The sequence below is a fragment of the Temnothorax longispinosus genome, chromosome 7 (assembly GCF_030848805.1).
Source record: "Temnothorax longispinosus isolate EJ_2023e chromosome 7, Tlon_JGU_v1, whole genome shotgun sequence".
NCBI lineage: Eukaryota > Metazoa > Arthropoda > Insecta > Hymenoptera > Formicidae > Temnothorax > Temnothorax longispinosus.
In genome coordinates this window covers 605,856-628,911 of record NC_092364.1, presented here as the reverse complement: position 1 = coordinate 628,911, position 23,056 = coordinate 605,856, and the positions used below count along the sequence as shown (strand labels likewise).

The 23,056-nt window shown below is 35.7% G+C and overlaps 1 protein-coding gene across 5 annotated transcripts in view; it reads right to left on the bottom strand.

The window, feature by feature from the left end:
* The window catches only part of LOC139815787 (adenylate cyclase type 5), a 101,785-nt gene that overhangs the window by 40,352 nt on the left and 38,377 nt on the right, over positions 1 to 23,056 (bottom strand). For all 5 annotated transcript variants that reach the window (XM_071782952.1, XM_071782955.1, XM_071782956.1 and 2 more), the window contains 2 exons: positions 20,580 to 20,793; positions 19,091 to 19,449 (listed from right to left, as the gene is read on the bottom strand). In XM_071782952.1, coding sequence (XP_071639053.1) covers positions 19,091 to 19,449; positions 20,580 to 20,793 — 573 coding nt within the window. The remainder of the gene's footprint in view (positions 1 to 19,090; positions 19,450 to 20,579; positions 20,794 to 23,056) is intronic.

Genomic DNA, 23,056 nt, shown 5'->3' with positions numbered 1-23,056 from the left:
TATTCTCTTCGTAAATTAATTGGCATTAAAACTCGTTTCCATCGATGGCTATTCTGAATACTTCGATAGCACATTTATCGATATATCTTACGTATAGGTAATGATGACTTCAAAGACATTGCTAAAACTAGTGGGAATTCTTATTAATCATGTTGTATCGGATTGTGTCCAATTACGGGTCGGATGGAATTCGCAAGTAGATGAGGCGAGTATATAGGGAGCAATATTTTTTCGGTCGAATATATGTAACTCTTCTTACAGTTTTCATGGAGCACTCTCATTCAATCATATTTCCTGTTTCTGCTCGAGCGACGAAACCCTCTTGACTTCAAACGCCAATTGAATTTTCTGATTTGTGCTCGCCGCACGGCTGGTCTTGATCTCTTTCTTTGGTTCTCTGTCTTTCCTATCATGTCATGAATTTGCAGCTTTTCATCTATTTACAACTTTTATTATAAATTTACAACGTTGTGACCAGAATTATCATCGTACTGATATAATTCGTGTATTCTTAATAAGTCTTCCGTTCATAAAATTTTCAATTGTAACACGAACAGAAAATCGCGTATAAAAGTCAGCGATTTTTAAGCGAAAATAAACAACAAAATTAAATTTTTATATAAGTCAATGTAAATATGTATAAAATTTTATCAATAGCTATATTAAAAATACGAATACGTATAGAAATTGTATATACATACAATTGCATACACATATGTATTCTTTACAATATAATTTTATAATACATTTTTATTATTATACAATAATTAATCGCATTTAATAATGCTGCACAGAATTGGCATATCGTTTAATTGTTTTAGTACGAGAAATTGCTTCAATTCGAATCTCTAATTGACAATTCGAGTAAATTTGAACCATCCAACAATAAAATTCTACGGAGAACTTCTTCGCTATCGGCGGAGAAGTCAAATGCGAACTTACGAGAGGAAAACGAGAAACGCACAAACTGCTGCGACCTGTCGCTCCGTATTCAGATTTCTACTACTTGAGCCTGAGCGTAGCTCTCGGCTGTGCATACTCGCACCTTTATTACTGAAAGATATTCGCGCTCTCCTCGCGTTCTCACTCCATTTTCATGTTTTTTTTCTTCTTAGATAAGAATTTCTTAAAAAATCATAAAACGCAATTTCTTCAAAATATTTAATATTGTCGTAATACTTTTATTCAACTTGTAATTAAATAAATAATTTTTTATATAAATAGAAAGTAAAAAAGAGAAAAAATATCTATATTTTATGAAATATATACATACATATGTATATATGTATATAGAGAGGTACCTTTTTTACAAATATAAATTATGAAATTTAAATTATTTATGGAGAAAACATTGGTTTCTATTTTTATGTAATTTGCATTAATTCAATAAACATATGCTGCTTTTATACGCATATTTGCTTTAACATTTATACTTTACAATCTTTATATACTACTTTGACTTGTTTTTATCGCGAGAGGATAGAACATTAGAACGCGGGACGGAAATTTATATTCGCTCGCAACAATCCGTTTAAATTTTTTACAGCTTTCTGTTTCCAGTACATTTAAACGCATATGCTTGCTATTTTGTTGAACACCCGTTGAAAGAATTGTTTCGCGATTAAATAGTACATGATGATTGCAACAGCGGATTTCTCGTCATCTCACAAAAATCTCTATAATTTGAATAATTAATTTTATTGAATAATTTATTGAATATTTAATTTGAATAAGTAATTTTTGTTAAGTCTTCATTAAAATTGAAATTGAAATTTAAGTTAAAATTTTATTGAGAAATTTTTAATAGAAAATGCTTAAAATAAATTTACTAGAGAAAAAAAAGTCTTATTTACAATTCGGCGTTCCAACGTAAGAGAAATTAGACGTAAAATAATTATACATTATAATTAAATAGTTTATCATTACATTCTTGTTTTAATTAATTGTAAATAAAATTGTTTTGTACAATACTTCAACTTTTTATAATACTTAAATTTTTTATCGCCTTGATGCAAGTTTGCTTCGTAACGAAACACGTTTTTGACGCGGGCATTTTTACGGCGAGTGATCCATCAGAGTTATCGATGAATCTGATGCAAGTGGACATGTTGCCGTCTTGATGGCAGCATAGTCGATGCACGTATGTCGATAAAACGCAGCTTTCGAGTCGAAAAATCGCATCTCTTTCATGTCACCATACATTGACGCTTTTCGCATTGCATTTGCAGCTTTAATGTATCTTTCATCCTTTTGTGAATGCTGGAAATAGAATTTATTGGAAATAGAATCTTGATGCGACTAGATTATATTTTCTAACGTGAGAAAATTGTTACGTAGTCCTCTTTCATTTCACCATCACGTTCTTCAATTTTCTCTATTTACATCGAGAAGTTCACATAAATCAAGATTTATGTAATGCAACTAACTTTCCAGTTGAACCAGAAATCTCCGTTTGTCTACAAGTCACTTTTCAATGGCATGTTCGCCATTGCGGCATCACGTTCGTGCGTGTATGAAAATTAATGGGAGCTTTCGTACGACGAGGTGTGGCACAAATGTACCGTAGTCGCCGTTGAAAGCGGCTCGCGTGAAAAGACTCTTTTTCAAACTCGCGGCTTCAGTTGAAAAATGATAACTCGCGTGCAATTAAGTTCTTCCTAATTTTCGCTGTGTCTCGCCGAGAGCAGCAATTAAGCAAACGGCAGTCGACCTCGCGATGTTTTCCGTCCGTTCATTATTCCGTCCGCGTCATTAGAGCGTCGTCGTCGTCGTCGTCGTCGTCGTCGGGGGCTTCGTCGCGGGGTTGGTAGCCGCATCGACAAGGGGGTCGACCTGAGACACGAGAGTCGAAGAGTGCTCCCGAGCGTGCAGGAGATATCGATTCGCTTTTTTCCCCTCCTTCCGTCTTCGCGTTCTCCTCATTGAGCCGAGGCACCCATGCGACTTCCGTTTCCGACCCCGCGAGAACTTACTTCCCCGAGAGATGCGTTGTCGATCGATTCGAGTCCCGTGCACGTGATCGCCGCGGAAGTACGCTTGAGCAGGGCTCACGTTTCGCTCCTGAAATGAATATACGTGCTCGTCGTCGCTCATTATGTGATATTCGTTAGGATTACCCCAAGTTCTCCGTCTATAAGGGTAAACAACTATTCTACCCTGAGGATGTTATTCGAGAAGAAATACCATGGCACGTGATGTTTGTGCAATGGTTGAAATTATTATAGTTTCTTATTATAAATTCACGACGTGGCGTTGATGCATTGAGCAAATATATCGTAAACATATATATAGGGTTTATAACTTCGATCATTATTTATGTCGGCTTAATCTCAATTAATAATCATAAAATCGTTGCTGTTTTTTTTAGGCTGCATGATATGACATTTCTGTAAACTAATAATTTAGGCCAACTTCATTATTCAGTTATTAAGAGCTTTTCTATGTTATGTAATTAATTCCTGCTCGGTCTTGTGAGAAGATAATTTCACGTTGTATTTCTTCCTCATAAAGACCATCGTTATCTCGATGTCGACTGACCGTTTTGCTCGTTCAGCTTCTATCTTCTGCCTTTGTTTCCTTGAAATCAGCGGACAGATTTTACAGAGAAAACTTGATACCGGACATAGTGATCGGGTTTCCTGTCATGGGATTGTGTCGTAATTAAAGGAGTGCTTGCACCGGACAGTCTTGGACACTACAAATCTCCCCTTATCGAAACGCGATCTTTGTCCAGTGGGTTCAGCGTCTCTATATTTCTAATTAGTAATCTTACTCTTAATAAACTTCAAATTATATCCCTATCAATTACAAGTCGTGCCCTTATCTACATCATTAGTCTCCGCAGGTTTACTTTACCACTTGACACAGACGTAACTATGTAGGAAAGCTGTTAACTGAAACGTTATAGTTTCTCGTCGCCACAATAAACTTGGCGCAAATCAAATCAAGTAAACTACGGACGAGCTACGGACGTTACTAAAGCCTCTTATCTGACACGTCGTCTCATTAAAAGTTGATAATCAACTAGCTCTTTCGCAGAAAGACAAAAATTCCATAGTTTGCGAGGAATCACTGACGAATATGAATAATTCTTCGAATTTTATTTATAAGTGAAACGGCGCGTTAATTGACCCGATTGGATATAATATCGTGGCAAACTCCGATGAGACGCGATTAATTCCTAACCGGATCAAGCCGCGCGACGCGACGGGATTCTCTTTGTTCCGTTCATAACTTCCGCCAGCGCTGCAACACTCGTACTAATTAACGCAACGCGGAATACATTTCCGCGCTATTAGCGGAACGCGGAGACACTTTATCCACGTGTCGAGATCAACCACATACTCCAAGTTTGTAAGTGCTTTCCAAGAGCAACGTTAAATAATGCATTTCTCTTACCGAATGTGCGCTTGTATTGTACGAGGTATTGCGTAATATCTAAAAAGTGTAAGTTCAATATTTTAATACAAGAAAAGTAGTTCATTAATGTTTATCAGCACTGTCAGCAGACAGTTGACTGATACGCGAAGACGTTTTCTGTTTCAATTTCTGCAACAAGTGAAACTACTCTGGAGAATTATCGATATAAAAGTTGCGAGAACTCTTCATGTTAGATTAAATCCTCGTAATATTCATGAGTTTCTAGACCTTCCTGACTCTTATAATAATTCTGTTACAATTTCCCTTAATATTTTATTAAAATGTGATTTTTGGAACTTATGGTAATAGCCATCCGTATCTTTATATTTATATTAAATTTCTAAAAATCTTGTTTATTGTAACTTTTTGATGTGTTTATATTTATATGATCGTAACGCGGTATAATTTTACTCTTAGCGTGACGTTGTCATAATATATATACATATAACCCTTTTTCATTACGTTAATTAAAAACTGATTAATATCTAAAAGATAACATAAAACGAAATAAGATAATGAAGAAACAAAGAGAAGAACAGTAATTTGACAATAAAAATTTAATGCCGCATCCATTGCGGTTACGTGGGTTGTACACGTAACCAACGCGTTTGCATGTTATTAGAGTTGTTCTTCGTAGCATGCAGCTAAAAAGGGTATGACTCTATTTCTTCAAATAATTTGTGTCTGATTTTCTTTTTAAGAAATTACGTTAATTGTACTGCACTTGCAACATTAATAACAATCTCTATATAAGGAAAAAAGTACGCGTTGTCATTTAAAAAAATTCTTCGTTACATTACCAATTACCAAAATTGTTCATCATTCGCGGATATCTCGCTGCGATATTATTTATACACGGATAATTCAGAAATTTCGCAATAAAACCGAAACGCGTATTTATTTTTACCGACGCCACGAGCCAGCTACAATCGGCCGTTTAAATATGTAGTAAAATACGCAATAAAATAATTACTCTGATTTTAGTGGCGGAAAGGGTATACGAGGAGCATCAACGCATGCGTTAAAAGTGTATAAATAAAAAAGCACATCGTCGAGGAGAGTCGATTCCGCCTCTGGCAATCTATTTTTCATCAACACGGAGTTCACGTTTTATGATAAAGCTTCCTGTTTATTTCAACTTTCGTAGGTAGCTCTCTCTCTCTCTTTCTCTCTCTCTCTTTCTCTCTTTCTCCCGATCTCATTGAAAATATAAATCAACGATCATAACGACATCGCGAAAGTTCTCATACCTCAGTAACATACTTCAGTAGGGATCTACCAAGTTCCGTTCAGTTCGTTCTCAGATGCTCTAATTAAACGTGCGCGGGCCACGGACGTAGTTATTATGAAAGTTCACGTTTGTGAATGTCCGTTTGACTGAAGAGCAGAGGTAGCGAGTTCCAAAAATGTTTTTGCGAAAACGCGAACTCGCGAAATATTCTTTGAGGTTTGAGAGTTGCCTTTGAGAGGGTATTACGTACACGCAAAGAAACGGCCACATGAGTTTCGTAATTATGTCACGTTTTACAAGGAGAGATGATCAACGTTGCATTAACCGCGGTTTAATTCACTCTTTGTCTTTTTTGTGCCTTTGGGAATGGACAAAGAATATGATTAAACATGGATTAAAAGTCAACCAACGTTCGTGCGATAAAATCGCGAGCATTCCCTACTCTTTTCCGAACAACTAACATGTACTCGTTTATGCAAGAGTCTCGCAGGATCGACATTTTATGTGCCGCAACGAAAGATTTCTCCCTCTGTGTGGTCGCGCATTGTGCTTTTTCAAGCTCAAAATGGTAAAAGCGAACGACCGAATGAACGTTCTTGCAAAATGGCAGGCTTTCGGCGAGGCTGTTTTATTCGGTCCTTTGTACCCTCGTTTTCATTCGAGCATTCGTGTTTGTGCGTCCGCGTTTGTTGTTCGCGGCAGTAATGCATTATTTCACGCGCGTTATTCCGCACACGCATGAACAAATATGCGTTGCCCCGAAGATGTGTTATTTCGCGCACAAGTATGCACGTAATTGCCGCCTAATTTACATAATCAGTTTTCATAGCGAACTCAATTTAGCTCATTGTAACGTAAAATTTATTAACTCTCGAAATTCTTGTATGCTTTCATTCGTCTTGGGAAGATAAGTCACTAGCGAAGATCGACACGATGTTATGCACAAATAAAACTATCTATAAAACAAATATTTAACTTTGGGTTTTAAATAAAATGTTAATTATTTTTTCATTTATTTATTAGGACAAAAAAATTATTTATTACATAATTTCTATTATGCATTCCATCTTTGCAGCATCCGAAAAGTTTAGAAAACACAACTGTACAGAAGAATGACACTTATCTGATCAAAATGTAAAACCATCAGCAAGTTACTGAATATGATAACGTGCATGATATAACGTAAACTTGATTGAACTTTATACTGAAGGATGAAGGAATAAATGAATAACACCGAAAATGTGATTGATTAGGCATTATAATATAGCGTGCGCTGTAGGAAACTCGGAAAATTCCTTAATACCAATCTCCTGCGAGTGGCTGCCGAACCAATGTTCTCCGTCGTAACTTTTTTCGCGAACGAGCGGCCGATTGTACGAGAATCGATGGTAATCTTGCGAGATGGAAACGCGTCAGGACAAGGTTTTCGTCGGGACTCTCTTCTTTCTATTAACCTCCCTACCTATTCCCTTCTGATTTCAGTGGAAGAGCATTCTAGCGTCTTTGTGTGTTATCTGGCGAAATTACCGACGCAACCACGACAGCGTCGATAAAACCTTTTGCTACTTTTCTTATCCTAAACACACACACACACGCATACATTTACCCTTTATGCGTCTCGTAGATGTGATCAACACCAACGTTGCACTTTGTGCCGCTCGTACGAAACATACAATAACCGTTTGCGTATAACCCAGTCTCGTCGTGAAAATAAGGCTTTCTTGCATATTACCAAGAAAATTAGTTTGAGAGAAATATCCTGTTTGAAAAAAGAAAAATTTGCCCCGAACTCGCGGTTGTGTGTCTGACACATAACGGACCTTGCATATTTGTAAAACTGTTCGAAATACCTAATTATTTTTCTCTTTTGCTACCGCGCGCACGTCATGGCTCTCAGAAGATGAGAGCATCTCAGCGATGCACCGAAACTAGAATAGGTTCGCTCGCGTAAATGTTATTAAGATTGCACGCTGCCGGGATAAATTGAAGTTCCGGAAACGCAAATAGAACTAACCACACAATGCCAGTCCCGAGCAACTCTGTATTAATCCTAAAATTCAAGGTTTCTCTTGATGTATATGCTCTTTAATATAATTCTATTCCAAATTAATTAATTGCTTCTCAGATAAGTAAAATTAAATGTTTGCGAAATCATTGTTTCGTACAAATTGGCTGCATTTTCAGATACAGTGTTGATGTGATTATTTGGATTCCTTATTAAAGAATAAAGTTATTTTTTTATAGAGGATAGTTATTACTCATATTTTATAAGTATTATACATTTTAGAATGCTGAATATCTATAAATTCCCGTCATCGTTATGCACTATCGTTGTATTTCCATCGTTTTCATCACTGTTATCTTCTCTTCGCTTCGTATTGGTAAGAGCCGCTTACGGCTGTCGCGTCGGGCTCTCCATTATTTCATTCCATTTAACTCGCTACAATGTTTCGACTAGCACGATTGCCATTCTCGCCAATTTCTCCGCCTATCGCCGGCTGTTTATCTTTATTTGAAGATGACACCGGAGAAATAGCTATTTACGTCATGGCGCGGGTAGTTTACACCGTAGGCTATATTCGAGCCGAATTATTTTAGTAACAAAATCGATAGTTACTGCGGCTATTAAGATACACACGGGTCGACCCTTCGGAATGATCCTCAGCCTCGTGGTCGTCAGTGAGGCTGTCCACAGCGACGCAAGGTCACGTTACACTTTTGGAGTGGAAAAGATTGTAGGCCGGATAGCCAAGATAAGGGTCGACACCGGATTGCCTCTCCGTTCCATCGCGAACTATCCCCTTCATTCTTCATGCTAAGAAACGGACGGAAAAGGAAAAAAAGTTACAGCTAGAATGGGCGATGGTCGTCTCTCGCAGGAGAATGGAATACTTAATAACCCTTGGGCCGCTTTTTCCCTTCGCTTATTAGTCTTTAAGTAGACACGACGTGAAAAATGATGCTGTTAGTTGCTTGCGAGTGTCGACAGATTTTAAGCAATTTTATAATTTAGTTAGAGGAAAATGTAAAATGAAAGTCTTTAATACGTAAATCTTTAAAATAAGATTTACGAAACAGTGCGAGGCTTATTGTTCGCTAAAAGTGATTGTGTACTTGCTCCGCGGAAACGCAACTAAATACCTGTGTATTTCTCATATACTTCAGTATTTAACGGATAAGGGAGACATACTTATCATGACGATGTGAGATGTAAGAGACGAGTCCAAAATCTTAATGATCTAAAATCAAATTTTGAAGAAGCAATTCTTTAATTATAAAAAAAAAACAATTGTGTTTGTTTTAGGATGACGTACTCTTGACTGTTCGTTTTAATATTTTTGATGACGTGACTTTGCAAGTATCTTCGTAATCGCTCGCAATGATTTGATGTATCTAGGTCATTTTCGTGATTCCGTAGATCCGATGTCGAAGATCGAGTGTGATTGATCGAGCACGTCATCGTCGTTCGCGGAAGATTCGGTTTCGCGGCAATCACGCGAAAATATTCTGACTCGGCGCGCACGAAGAGGTAAAAATTCTATTCCGCAAATTAAAGACTTCTTCCAACATAATATTCCGGTGTCTTAATTCTCGTATCTTAATTAACCCATTCGCTGCGCGTCACTGACCATCATGTCAGTGATCCAAATTTTTATAGTTTAGCATATAAAATTTAAAAAAGAGAAAACGATTAGAAGAGACAATACTTTGTTAAATGTAAACTAAAGAAAAGTAAAAATCATTTAAGTAGTATGTGTACTGGATTCAACTTCGCGAGAATATGTTCGGTGGATATTCAGCCGTTCCCCTCGCCTATCAGTAGGACTTGCAGCCAAAGGGTTAAAACGACGCAACGCTGGTTAATTCGAAGTTAATTAACGCAGCGATGGCGGAATTGAGCGAATCGCGATGTCGTCGGAGAAAATTCGCGTTTAATTCTGTAAAATGACAAAACGGGAAAATACGGAACTTATATCGAGAGATCGTCCATTAAACGATTTAACGTACCGAACGCGTTGTTTTTTATTTAGAGCTTATATGTTTTTTCCTTCTCTTTTTTATTTTTCGTTACCAGGCCTTTGTTTTTTTTATTTTATGACAATCTTTTCATCGCTTTTTCCGGCATTGCGCCACGCCAGTCGCATCCGAACTATTCGTACGATTTGTTTTCGTCGGCGTGGAAGTTACGCGAACGTCGGCGAATTCTTCGTATCGAATTTTTTGCGATTTACTCCGCAGCCTCGATTAAAATTGTAGCGTTCCACGTTAATATCCGTTTTTCATGGAAAATCCGCACATTTTCGCGATGTAGTCGTGCAATTACCAAAATCGCCGGAAATTGAACACAGGATTGGATTGATCGCGGGGAAAAAATGAAGAAACGAACGTAACAGACTTCAATAGATTTGACCATATGTATATCTGGCTGCTGGCAGAATAATTGATTAAAATATAATAAATAGAATAGTGTAGTGTAGTTCACATATTTTATAATAAATTCTAGCTATAACTTTTTTATGCAGAACAAGATATATGTTACTTTAACATATTATAAATCAGGACTTTCTAAATCAGACTATGCCTAATTTGAACTCCGTGTTTTATTTTATTTTTTCTCATATTCTTTTTCATCACGTTCATATATTTATAGTGCACGTCGAAAATAACAAAAATTACCGAGAGAATTCTATTTAAACTGTGTCTAAAAATCCATTGTTTGCCATTTTTTACTTCGTTCTTGTCATTCTTTGTCCATTGTTTATCATTTTCAAACAATATTTAATTTTTCCTCGTAATACATTTTAAAACTTGTTACACTTGCAAACATTTAAATAAAACATCCGTGCCTTATGAGATATACCGGTATCGTTTTGATGAAAATTTTATTTGGGTCTTACTTTCCCACTCAAACTTTTCAGCTTTCGGTATTTAATATTAAATAGTCTGGCTTTAGGGGAAGGTTATTGGAATAAATCCCTGCCAAGGTAAAGTAAAGAAATTTCAACGTAAACTATTTATAAGTAACTTCCGGTACACGCGCGTCTTATCAAGGGACGCAGTAACGTCTCGCGCTAAGTATATAATATATTATTCTGTCCATCAAATACAGTATTATAATATACATATATATGTATGATGCATATGATAGACGAGCAATATATTACAGGTATAATTGTAAAAAATAATCCTGATTTTTTATCTGTTACATTACTAATAAACAAAAAATATCTCATCGTTAGTAAAAAAAAAGTGACAAGATGCTACTATGAAAACTGCAATTTTTCTTTAATTATACAAATTGCGTTGGAAATTCTTTATCTGCAACTACGTTAATATACTTTCGAATCATTTTTACGTCTCCTACGAAGTAAAAAATTTAATAAACAATAAATTAACTTTGTGAAATATGTCATTTTCTTTTCTTGTATTTTAATAATATTCCGTAATTCTGCAAAATCGACAAGGATGCAGCTTGTAGCTGTGCCGCGGAGAAGAAAGTTCAACGCTGATTCTCTTTTCGTCTTTTGCCATTTCCTTTTCTCGCTTTGCTTTCGCGCTTCGCGACATTTTCCGTCAAATATTCATGTCGAGAAGACAAACGATGGAACTCGTCGTTATCTATATACCACGTTGCGATTCCGCTGTCTTCATCGCCGCTTGCTCCTCCGCTCCGCAAATAAACGGCAGCTGTACAATATCACGAATTGTCTCTTTTCGCATTTCCGGTCGATTAGGCAGAATGCGACGCTTCTCTCGTGTATACCGGCTTGAAAGCAAAGCGATTTTGTGCGCTACAAAGAGGCACTTTTGACGCGATCTCTGGTGTTGAGTGGTCCCGACAAACGGACGCGAGATAAACTGCGCCAAATGTTGCGGCTTTCATCGTGATTACGCGGAGAAGTGGCGCGTCACTTGTCTTGTTGTGCGTGTGAAATTTCTAGACAGATCGTTCCGCTGATAGTTTCCTACAAACGATGAATTTTATTTATTCCCGTCCCGCGCGCAATTCTACGTCTATAAATGTGTCACTGAGCGTTATTAATGTCTTTGCTAAAACGGAAACACTGTTACACAACTTCTGGTTTGAAATTTGCTGATAACGGTTGTTCATGTTCCCTCGCGGCTTCTTGATTACTCCTCGACGACATACAACCCACATAAATAACGAACGTATCACGGCACCGTTATCGTCTCTGTCGCTAGAAGTTTCTTATTTTTGAAATATTTTTCGTATCTGCCGATTTTTCTATGAATAGCTACGACAGCTTAATAAACGTTCATAAATCATTCAGGGAAATCTTGTTATCGATGTAATTCAGCGCTGTGTCATCAATATGAAAATCTCGTACGGTGCCATTGAATAAAACATCCCCCGGCCACCCTCGCTATGGGGCGAGAAAATAAAGCCGTTATTTATGAGAATCCACCTGTCCGTGCCTACCAGGGGACAATACAGGTGGATTTTCTGTCCTCGAAAAAGAAAAGAAATACATGATGTCGAATCCGTGTTATACCTAATGATACATGTGATGTAACGTCAGGGGAGAACTCCTTTTCCTCGACATGACGGATGGTTGAGAAGAACAAATCTGGACCAAAGAACATTCATGCAGCGTGATTAGCACGTCTTCATTTGGTAACACTTTCGCGATTGTTTACACGTACACAACATGAGTAACATCTGTTTCTGCATTTTGAAGGTTCTCCCGTCGTGGTTATTTCCAGTCTACATCACCTTCGCTTTAGATAGAACGAACTCTTTCATTTCAATTTTTCTTTTACGTTACTTATTTCAAAAATACATTTTACTATTACAACGTTTGAAGGCAAAGTTCGACATGCGCTCGATTGTACGAATACACATTTTCAAGTGGCACTTCTCTCTGGGCCGATAAATATATAGAAAAAAATGGGAAAAAAACTAATACGTATTCGAGGGGTCTCTACTTCGGATTGTTATTCGAGCTGTTCGTGAAAATCGTTTTGCAAATTGTTAAAGTATCCGACGTAAATTTTGTGAGCGCACGCTCGTCCGGATTAGCGAAATGGCTATCGATCGGACAAATCCGTCGATTCGTACAGAAAATTGCGATATACAAATAGGATAATTATCGACGCGAGTGCATCGAGTAATGGGTTCGGCTTGCATCGGTGTATAAATGCCCCATTTCGGCCCCAATATATATTTCAAAATGAAATGTGTAGAATATAGAAACACGGATTCCAGCCAATTACTTTACTATATAAACTATTAGAAACATAGTAAGAAAAGATATGTAAATAAGTTCTTAACGAAAGGATCCTCCTCTTTGAACTTTATTTAGCATATCTGTTACGATAAGAGAAATAGTTACTGACAGTTTGTGACCCAATTAGTCCAATAGCTTTCGACAGCGAATTATCTCGTAAAGTGGAGATAAAAATTAAGAAACTTTGTGTTGTTTCCGAGTTAATTAAGTACTAATTACCGCGAGCAAACATCGTGAGGCAAATAAAATTTTGCGCGTACCCGTTTCGAGAAGTTTATTGGATACCGTATAATTCTGTGTCTTCATAAAAGCGAGAGAAAAAAATATTACATTGATAACTTGCCCTCGTAAAATGATCGATACAGGCGTTGCTGTTGCATCTCGTGCAACCGTAAGAAGATACGTTATCACGAAGAACCGCACTGCGCCATAAACTGCACCCCTCGAATACGTATTAGTTTTTTTCATTTTTTTCTGTATATGCTATAAACCTTCATAAAGGATACGCCCGCGTGCGACTGTTATTAATGTTTTTACGCGACATAAAAAAATATATCGATACGTAACGGTTATATCCGAATGATCGAGATAAGGATTTGCCGAAAACGAAATATTACAAAAAGCAATGTTATAATAGACAACTTACGGATATATCGTGCGATTCACATACATAAGTGACATGTCCTTGCAGAAATTTTGAAATTTTAATGAAATAAAAAATGTTATTGTATACAAATTTTATATAAAATAATTTGAATATGAAATATAGGATATATTGCGCACGGTAGTTTAATGTGTGTTTGTAAAGAGTTACAGTTTTATTTCTATATTAACTGGTGCTCGAGTAATAAGTCAAAATTTCTTAGTACGAGGGCAAATAAAGTAAAAACATTGACTTACACACAGTGAGCAAAGTTAATCTATTTTAATTTTTTATTTGATGTAATTTTTATAAATTTTTTGAAAAGTAATCTAACAATAAGATATAAATAGCAGTCACTATTTCGAGAATACACGTAACGTTGGCGTAACATTTGAAAATAGGTCAGTCTAGAAGATCCTTACACAACAGAGACGCTAATTACCCGAGAGCACTCGATCCTCCAAAAGCGACAATTATATCCGAAACAAGCTGGCGGAGATGTGATTCGCCAGAACTGAATTCCAAAGGCGAAACAGTCGATGCAATCAGCAAACCTCTAGAACGTGATGTCTGTGTCCATTAGTATCGGTGGGCAGCATCTTTCGTCGAATACTGCATCTCCGGTGTGGTTCAAAGGACCTTTGAGGACTATTGTTGAGCTTCGCTCTTGCGGACTGTGAGTAGTGACAACAAGTTAACCGAGCCTATCGCGTGGATACTCGGACACGTGATAAGGACATTAACGCCGAGAATACATTAACGGACGTCGCAGTCCCGCGAACTTTCCCTTTGCGAGTAGATCGAGGAAAGTTTCCTCGTTTGCCTCGCGAGGAACTACATTCAGCGCGTGTCTATAATGTTTAATTGCTGTTGGCCCCAGTTGTTGGAGAATGCAACTAGTAATTTCTTTGATATCAGCAGCACGATATTTTGATACATGAATGATTTGTACAGAAAAATCGCAATGATAAGACTTGGCCTTTTCGCAGAAATATATTTTGGTAAGAAAAAAAGTTAAATCTTCTAAAAAGTCTCTCTCTTTCTCTTTGTGTGTGTGTGTGTACATACATATACATTCTTTTCAATCTGTGCTCCACTGATAATTTGCATAAACAGCAAATATTTTGCAAGCTACTTATTATAAAATGTTTATTGCTAAAGCAGCTTATTCGTAATACTTATGCATATTTTGTTGCAAATGCTCGTATACAAGGATGAGCAAAATAATAGTATAAAATGAGAAAACTTCTCACACATAGATCAATCACGAAGTCGCGTTCTTAATATAATTACACTCTCTTAAGTGGATGTGATACTGTCCCAGAATGATCGTCAAATGGTTTACGCAATAAGCCGATTAGTATAAAGCCAAGTACCATCTTTCAATTTATCTTCGCTCAAGCTAAACGAAAAATGCGCTGAACTGTCAGTTTACAGGATTAAAGTTACGGCGGGTGTACATACTATGCGTACAATTTCTTACACCATTTATTTTTAACGTTACAGAATGTTCACGTGATTTATATCTAAGCTTAAGAAAACAATTAAGACACAGTAATTTACTGAAGCATTTTTTGCAAGAGGGTTTTATAACAAGTGTAAAATTACAAGAAACTGTGAAATTATAGGTACTGTCAATTTAATTTTAGTAACTTTATAATTATCTCCTGCCATTTTTGGTAGGACTATGAATCCTGATGACAGATTATTATTATTTTTTTTACAAGACTCATTGAATATTTAGTTTTACTTTTTTTTAATATGTAAATTTATTTTATATTTTTCAATTTGTTGAATAATCAATTTAGTGTCGCAAATTTAGTATTACAAATTCTGCCCTTGCAACGATAGTAAAGTGCAGTATCGACAAGTTAATGATTTAAGATGACAATGTAACCGCAAGTGGCTATGATATTTTATTGTTGGCAACTTTATTGAAATTTTTACGATTTTTAGTCGATCCCTGGTTCCCTGGCTCAGTGAAAGAACCTCGCGATACTTCATCCTAAAAGATCAAATTGTTCGCCGTAATAAGGATCGGTTTACGAGCATCCTTAATTCATGATAAACCGTTCGGAGTTTTATTTAGCTATGTGTTTCTTTCACCTCGCTTCACCTTACATCTTTTCTTAAGTTTCAAAGTTTAGCAACTTTAGTTTATTTTTTGAACAAAGACGATTATTTCAGAAATTACACATACATATAAAACAATTATTTTTATCATTGCTCTATGCATTATTAAAAATGTAAACCGCAAGAATATAATAATTTTCTGTACATTAATATTCAGTACTAATGACAATAAGATAACTGAAAATTATAAAATTACACGAGCGTTTCTTTTAGAATATAATTATAATAGCTTGACAGTTTCCAAGAGGTAATTTGATTTTACGCGATAGTACATAAAACGTTTCCTGCAAACGTGACTCCCTTGCTGCAATTCGTTAATTAACCGTACGTTGTAGAATCGCGCGTGATTCTTTCAGACACATCGCTTTATGTAGCTTAACGAGAGCTTCTTTTAGTAACTAAAACGTTATTTTTCATTCTGTATGAGGTGCAACACGCAGATTATCTGAAAGCGTAAGCCCTTCACTGGGCCTTTAACGTTATATCGGGGTCGTCGTATGTATTGCGCGGGCGCGGCGGCGTGAAAAGCAATTACGGTCCATTTTGTGGGACGTGGCGTGTGCCTGGCCGATGAAATGATATTACTCTCCCGAATGTGAAAATAACGAGCCGGATGAATTATTAATGCGCTGACATGCGAGGTGTGCCACGCGGATTCTAACAGAGACTACATTGGAAAGAGATTACGATACGCAATCCGTTCACTTTGTTCGAATCATCGGCTTTCGCCAGCCTATTTTCAGGTGGCTTAATTTGATCTACCTATATTATATCTATATCCTAAATATATCGTCCATACCTTAAATCGCACATTTCTCAATAATTATATCTCTTCGCGCTTTTATTTATTAAAAGGTTACTGAAGAATGCGTAGGCTATATTCGAGGATATATTCGAAATGCTTTTCTATATATGGCACTTTTTTAACAATAAATGTTTACAAGTAGAATATGAACAACTATACGAAACAATCAGTATTATGATTAAGTCTGTTATTTTATGTCAGCAATTTAAGGCACTTTTATAATAATTGGTAGAAATATTTTATTGCGCAATTAAGCAATTTTATTTATAGATTTTATTACGTACTAGGCAATTTTATTTATATACTTTATTAATATCCAGTTTATCAGCTTTAGTTATAATAGATCTATTTGCATCCACCATGATAGTGTTGCCCTTTAAAAAACGGTTAGATTCTTCGGTGACGACAGAAGGCGACAAAGCGCGGTCTCGATACGTTCGTAATTACGTGGAATCCTGAGTTCTCGACGTAATAAAACTTAAATAGAGCGCGAAAAGGGGGAATCCAGGCGAGAAACTTGATGGATGGGAACGTTCATTCGCGGACGGAGATGCAATAAGACCAAACCCTTTCCACGAGACTTCACAACAAGCGGGGTCGGCATCTAGCACGATGTTCTCTTTAGCTTCTTCCGCAACATTGATTTATTTTCTTATCTCTTATCAAGCCAATGCTCTCTGATCACGGTATAAAAGCTAATGAGATTTGTAATGAATACAGTCGTAAGAAAACTAGTTTCCCGATTGCCATCTTGACGCTTGGTTTGTTTACTTGTTTTCACGTTTCTTTCATCATAACTAAAGTCATTGAATAAATCCATTGAAATTTATTAAAGCTCTCTTTGAAAAATCATGGAATACATATTTCTTTGATCTTTTATGTTTGTAACTCTCGTCTGATTAGTTTTACGGAACTGATTTAATAATTTCCTTAGTTATAGATTTCCCAAAGTTTTTTTTTCATGGTGCTTATTTTTCTCTTTTCTTTCATATACAAAAATGAAGGAATAAAAAGGATCCGAAGAACGCTTATGTTTCGCGAACACTTATGTTTAAAATCCGACAATAGAAATGAAATTAATACCATGTCAAAACGTGCTCGGGCAAACATCGAAGCAGATCGAGATCCGCTTTAATTAGATTTCCAATTCAGTTCACCAGCTATTTGCGAACAACACACCTCGTTTCGGGCATTCATGCCCACTTTGTGCAACGTTAATAAATAGATGCGTGTACGGTCGCCGGGTATTGTGTCACTTCGTGAACTCCAACCATTTCTGTGACGATATGTATTGATTACAGTGCCAATTTTGCTAATAATTGCACTGTTATTCACGCCGTCATTTTCAGCGCCGATAATCACGAAGTATAACGACGTTATATAATATTAAAGAAATATTTTCAATACTTGATAAAAGGTTTATCAGGAGCTTGTATTAAATTTATCTAGAATTTAGGTGATTTTTTTATAATGAATATATCAAAAACAAAAAAGAAATAGATTATGTTACGGAAATATCAACTATGTATATTTCGCGATTTTAGACTTAAATTATAGATTTCTTTTATGCAGCATGTATAAATGCAAGAAATACAAAAAGACCTTTTTTTAAATGATCTTTAATTTTTATTAAAAAATTTAATTTATTTACATTGCCTATATTAGCTCTGAATATTCTATATAACATAAAAGAAAAGAAACTAATGTTTATTATACACGTGAATCTGCTTTATTTATATTCGAATATCTTATTTGAAGATTATTTCAAAGAATTATTGGACTTGATTGTCATGAGAGATTATTATATGTTGTATAATATAATATGTATGTAGATACAATACTGTAATAAACGATATCTTGACTGAAAAACAGACCAAGAATCACGTGGCAATATATGAGAAACACACGCCGGAAACGTACAATGCACTATGAGCCCCGCGTAACATCGATTAATTAATATCATCGCGTAACCTACTTTCGCTAATTGCTGGACCAAACGTAGTATACGTATAAACTCGATCGCTAATTAACACGAATCTACAGCTTATAATTGTCATATGTGCCGCAACAAAGCGGGAAACTTTTTAACATCGAATATCTGTGATTATCTAGTATATTATCATCGAACACTTCAGAAAATTTATTCTTTACGGTCTAAAATAATCAATACTCGCAATTCTTAAAATTATTACGACACGAAATATGAAATTATTTTTAGAAACCGGTGAAAAGTTAGAATGTTAGGAGCAATCTAATTATAATAGCATACAAAATTGAGATTAAGCATACAAAATCTAATTCTTAATTGTACACATTCAATAAAAAATACAATCCCTTAAATTTTACTAACTTAAAAAGGAAACATTGAGGATGTTTCTTAAATAGAAACTTAGAGAACTTATTTACGAGGCATTAAAAACTTTTACGAGCGCCTTATCAGCCTCATTAAATTTGCATTTTATGGTGGATTCACATTTAAGAAAATTAGAAAATATCGTAGCACTTTTCTTTAATCTAATAAGAGATGAGATAATAAGTGAAGAGATTTTGAAGGCTCTTAAATAAGCGAAGTTTGCTAATGGTGGTTTAGACTTAGTGATTAGACTCACGTGTGCCATCATGGATGGATAATGCGGATAGAGCAGAAAGGCTCCGATAAGATGAGCGGCCGAGAAAACAATCCCGGCGATGCAGGCATGCCTGAGTCTGATCGGCAAAAGAGCGTAGGCCATATAGATGAAAAAGCAGACCATTAAGGTGGCGGCAAGGGGTCCCCCGGTTCGAAGGTCCTTTGATTTAAAGGAGAATGATGTGTCGGCGGTATTCTCGCGACCCCCCACCTCGTGCAGCCGCGCTAGATGAATGCTCAGGGTCACCTGTAGGGCCAGCAGGGTGACTAGCACCGCGCCACTAACACCCGCCAGCCATATCTCATTCATGCCCGGTCTGGAGATTGCTGCCACCAAAGCTGGAAAATAATTTGTTGCTCATTACCGAATCTTACATTTCGAAGTGTTCGGAGAATTTTTAGAAATACGAAGGCGATACGAAATGGCACGAATGTTTAATATATATATTTCAGAATGGGCGATATTTCAATAACAGATTCCCGTAAATTTGGGAATTTTTTTCTCTTCCGCGTCGGAAATGTCGAGAGAGAGGCTTATTATTATTTATTGCAAGCTTTCCAAATTTCTGCATTATACATTTGACATGCAAGTAAGCTTCTTCAGATAGAAAATTACTGGTCCGACATTACTCGTTCAAAGCTCGTTCCGTTAAAAGGGATGATATGGAAGGAAAGAGCTACACGCGAGTTGTTGCACAAAGCGGATCTTGTTGCGCGTCCTGACGCTTTCGAAAGGAAACAGCACTTATAGACAATATTCTCATGCATTATTGATACTACAGGATCTCGTGAAACATCGCGGCTCACGGAAAACAGAGACTCTCTGTACATAGGGGATAGGATAAGAAAGAATGTACGTCTTTTAGCGCTTGCGACATCTGACTACAGAGCTCTTTCGATGCAATTCCAGTAATGTTCAAACTGCATATTTTATAAAAGCTCGAGATTTCCCTGTAAATAGGTTTTTGACGCAATATATGTTGGATGATTAGATTTCTTTTTCATTTATTCGCAAATATTTCGAGCAACTTGGATTTGATTTTCCGTTCGATAAAAGGAAACGTATCTAGAAGTTTATCGAAAGTTTAGAGAAGTATAACTGTAATTTTAAATATAACTTAAATTTAAATATAATTGTAATTTTAATAAAAATAAGTTTTTACATATACATAAAAAATGTATTTTTGGTTTAATTACGAAAGAATTTCTTAATTATAATTGAATTGTAATTAAAAATGTAGTAAAGAAAGTAAATTTTAAATCGATTCAGGAATACGTGGACAGAAAGAGAAGCAGTATTTAAATAATTTTTAAATTCCAGAATAATATTTTAAGTGAATTTCTTAAACAGGTACAAAGTTATCTTCAGATAAATCTTAAAACAGATGTAAACTTAATTCTGACATCTCACCGCCGAAAAATGAAAATCGTTGACTGTGAACAATTAATTCGAAAAGATTGAGTCTTACCGGCATAAATAGCGATGCAGGTTACCAGAGTGATCGCGAGAGAAAGATTTTCAGGTTTCTGTAGCAGCGTGAAGATCGGCTGGTCGTTGGTTAGCATTAACTTCATGATAAGTAGTAGGCCCAATGCGAGCGCCAAACCGACCAGTAGACCGAGCACATGTGTCATGTTGCTTTGATTCATACGTAGGAAGTAGCGCTGGTACAGCATTTCAACCTGAAACATGACCACAGATTTGCTACATATTTGGTGTTAATCAAGAATTCGTCAGTAAATTGATATCGCTGTATCTTGTATGTCACGTAAGTGAACGCAAATGATAGAACTTTTAAAGATATTATTTATTAAAATAATTTATTACAAATTATTATTGCGGTAAATTAACAGTTGATAGTTACTGGATTTAAATTATCCACTAAATAAAACACTTACTGCAACGTATCGATATGATTATATTAAGTCATAGTTATATGTGGAGATTCTACAATCTACGAGCAATACGCCTATTCTATTTCGGAATGTCGATAAAAATATATATGTCGCGAAATATCTCGTCAAAGTTAATTGTTACACTGTGCAACGTTACCGTTAAAAAAAGGAGGATCGCCGATTAAAATCGGTGATAGAGGGTCTCTCTACAAGTTAGCCAATTTTCACCGGATAAAATTGCATCTAAAATTGAAAGTAAAATCCTATTCATCTAGAAAAATTCGGAACAAAACTTAGGCAAAATACATCTAGTAACAATAATACCTAATAAAAGTGCAACCTGGTATAAAAGGACAAGATTGCTTATATATTTTTACTCAAATTATCAAACAATTACGCTTTCAATTATTATCGTTATCAACGATATCAAGTTGGCTCAAAGTTCTTTAATTAAAATAAAAGTGGAAGAGAAATTATATAATATTCTTATATTGAAGTTATTTTAGAATATATGAAAGAGTAGAGAAAACTTCTCTGAGATAATATAGATGTAGGTAAAATCGATTCGCGACTGCTCGGAACGCTAATTTTTTTCCATTATTTTAAGAGGTATTATTTTAGAAACTGTTTTCTTTTTTTAAGCATGCAGACTCTGCATTAAAGTGCATTTTTAATAGTGCAGCGGTTGAAGCAATCTGTGACCTGCATTTTGCTTACAATGCATTTTATAACGAGTTTTCATCATATTTTACTCTATTATAAATTCTATATGAAGTATGATTGAGATATATACTTAAATGAATACCTTTGATAACGCGCTTGATATCGCTTTGATAAAGAGAGAAATATCTGTCTGACGAAATTTTATATTATATTTATGATATATAGTAATATATACATTCTACGATTTTTTTTATGATATGAGATGTGAGCATCACAAGCGGTAGAGACGCATATGTGCAATATTTTTCTAATAACGAGGACGATAATACACGATACTATTTTTTAAATTCCTCGTGTGTAAAATATAATTAACCGTGACACGAGATAGAAAGAAACGATGCTGAGATAATGATATGTATGTTCTATTTACTGATTATTATTATATAGGAAGAGTAGATACTATTGGATGAACAGAATGTCCTAGAAATCGCAGGGAAGATCGGGAAGCGGTTTGAAATTTATATCATCACAACGGTATCTATTTGCAGAGACTTGCGCGCAGACATATTACGTTACTGTTAGCGTTGAATTTTACGTGGCGTACCGTCGTTATTCTGCGCGGTCGGTGCAATTTGTACGTAGCGCGAATCACGAGCTGTTTGCAAAGAATTGTGGACCGTCTGTCGAAAATGGAACTTAATCAAATCCAGATCAAACAATGTGAGGAAGGAAAATCCCGGAACGATTGAATTTTATTTTTATGTGCTTTCGTACTCCGTGTTCCTTAGCATATTCCTGATTTATCTGCCTGCAATGCAGCAATACGTTTGGAAGGTGCATTATATAAGTATTCCCTTCAGGCACTGCTTCGGCAGTCACTCGTTTACTAAAAAAAAAGTTGAAGAAACGATTTTATATGTGGTAGTAAAATTTAATTTGTACCTACGCATCGTCATATCGATTTTTATATTTACTGTTTAAATTGTTAGATTCATCGTCGTGTATACATTGTGATTGGAATATTATGATTTTAATGCTTCTTTCTTATGCATTGCAACAAATAAATTAAGTCGATTTAATGACTACGGTATAACTTGTATTAGAATTTAGAATAGAATTCTATGTGAAAAATACACGGAGAAAAAGGATTTGCTACTATAGCAAATCTAATTTGTTAAATAGATAAATACACTAACATTTTTGGCAGCGAGAACTATTAATTTTGCAATAATAGCAAAACCTTTTGTTACAATAGCAAAAAGTTTTGCTGAATTTTCGCTACTTAGTAATAATTGCAAAAAGATTTTGCTACTATAGCTAAATTATAGTTTTCGCAGCAAAAAATGTTTGTTGGCCCTATAATAGCAAATCCTTTTTCTCCGTGATA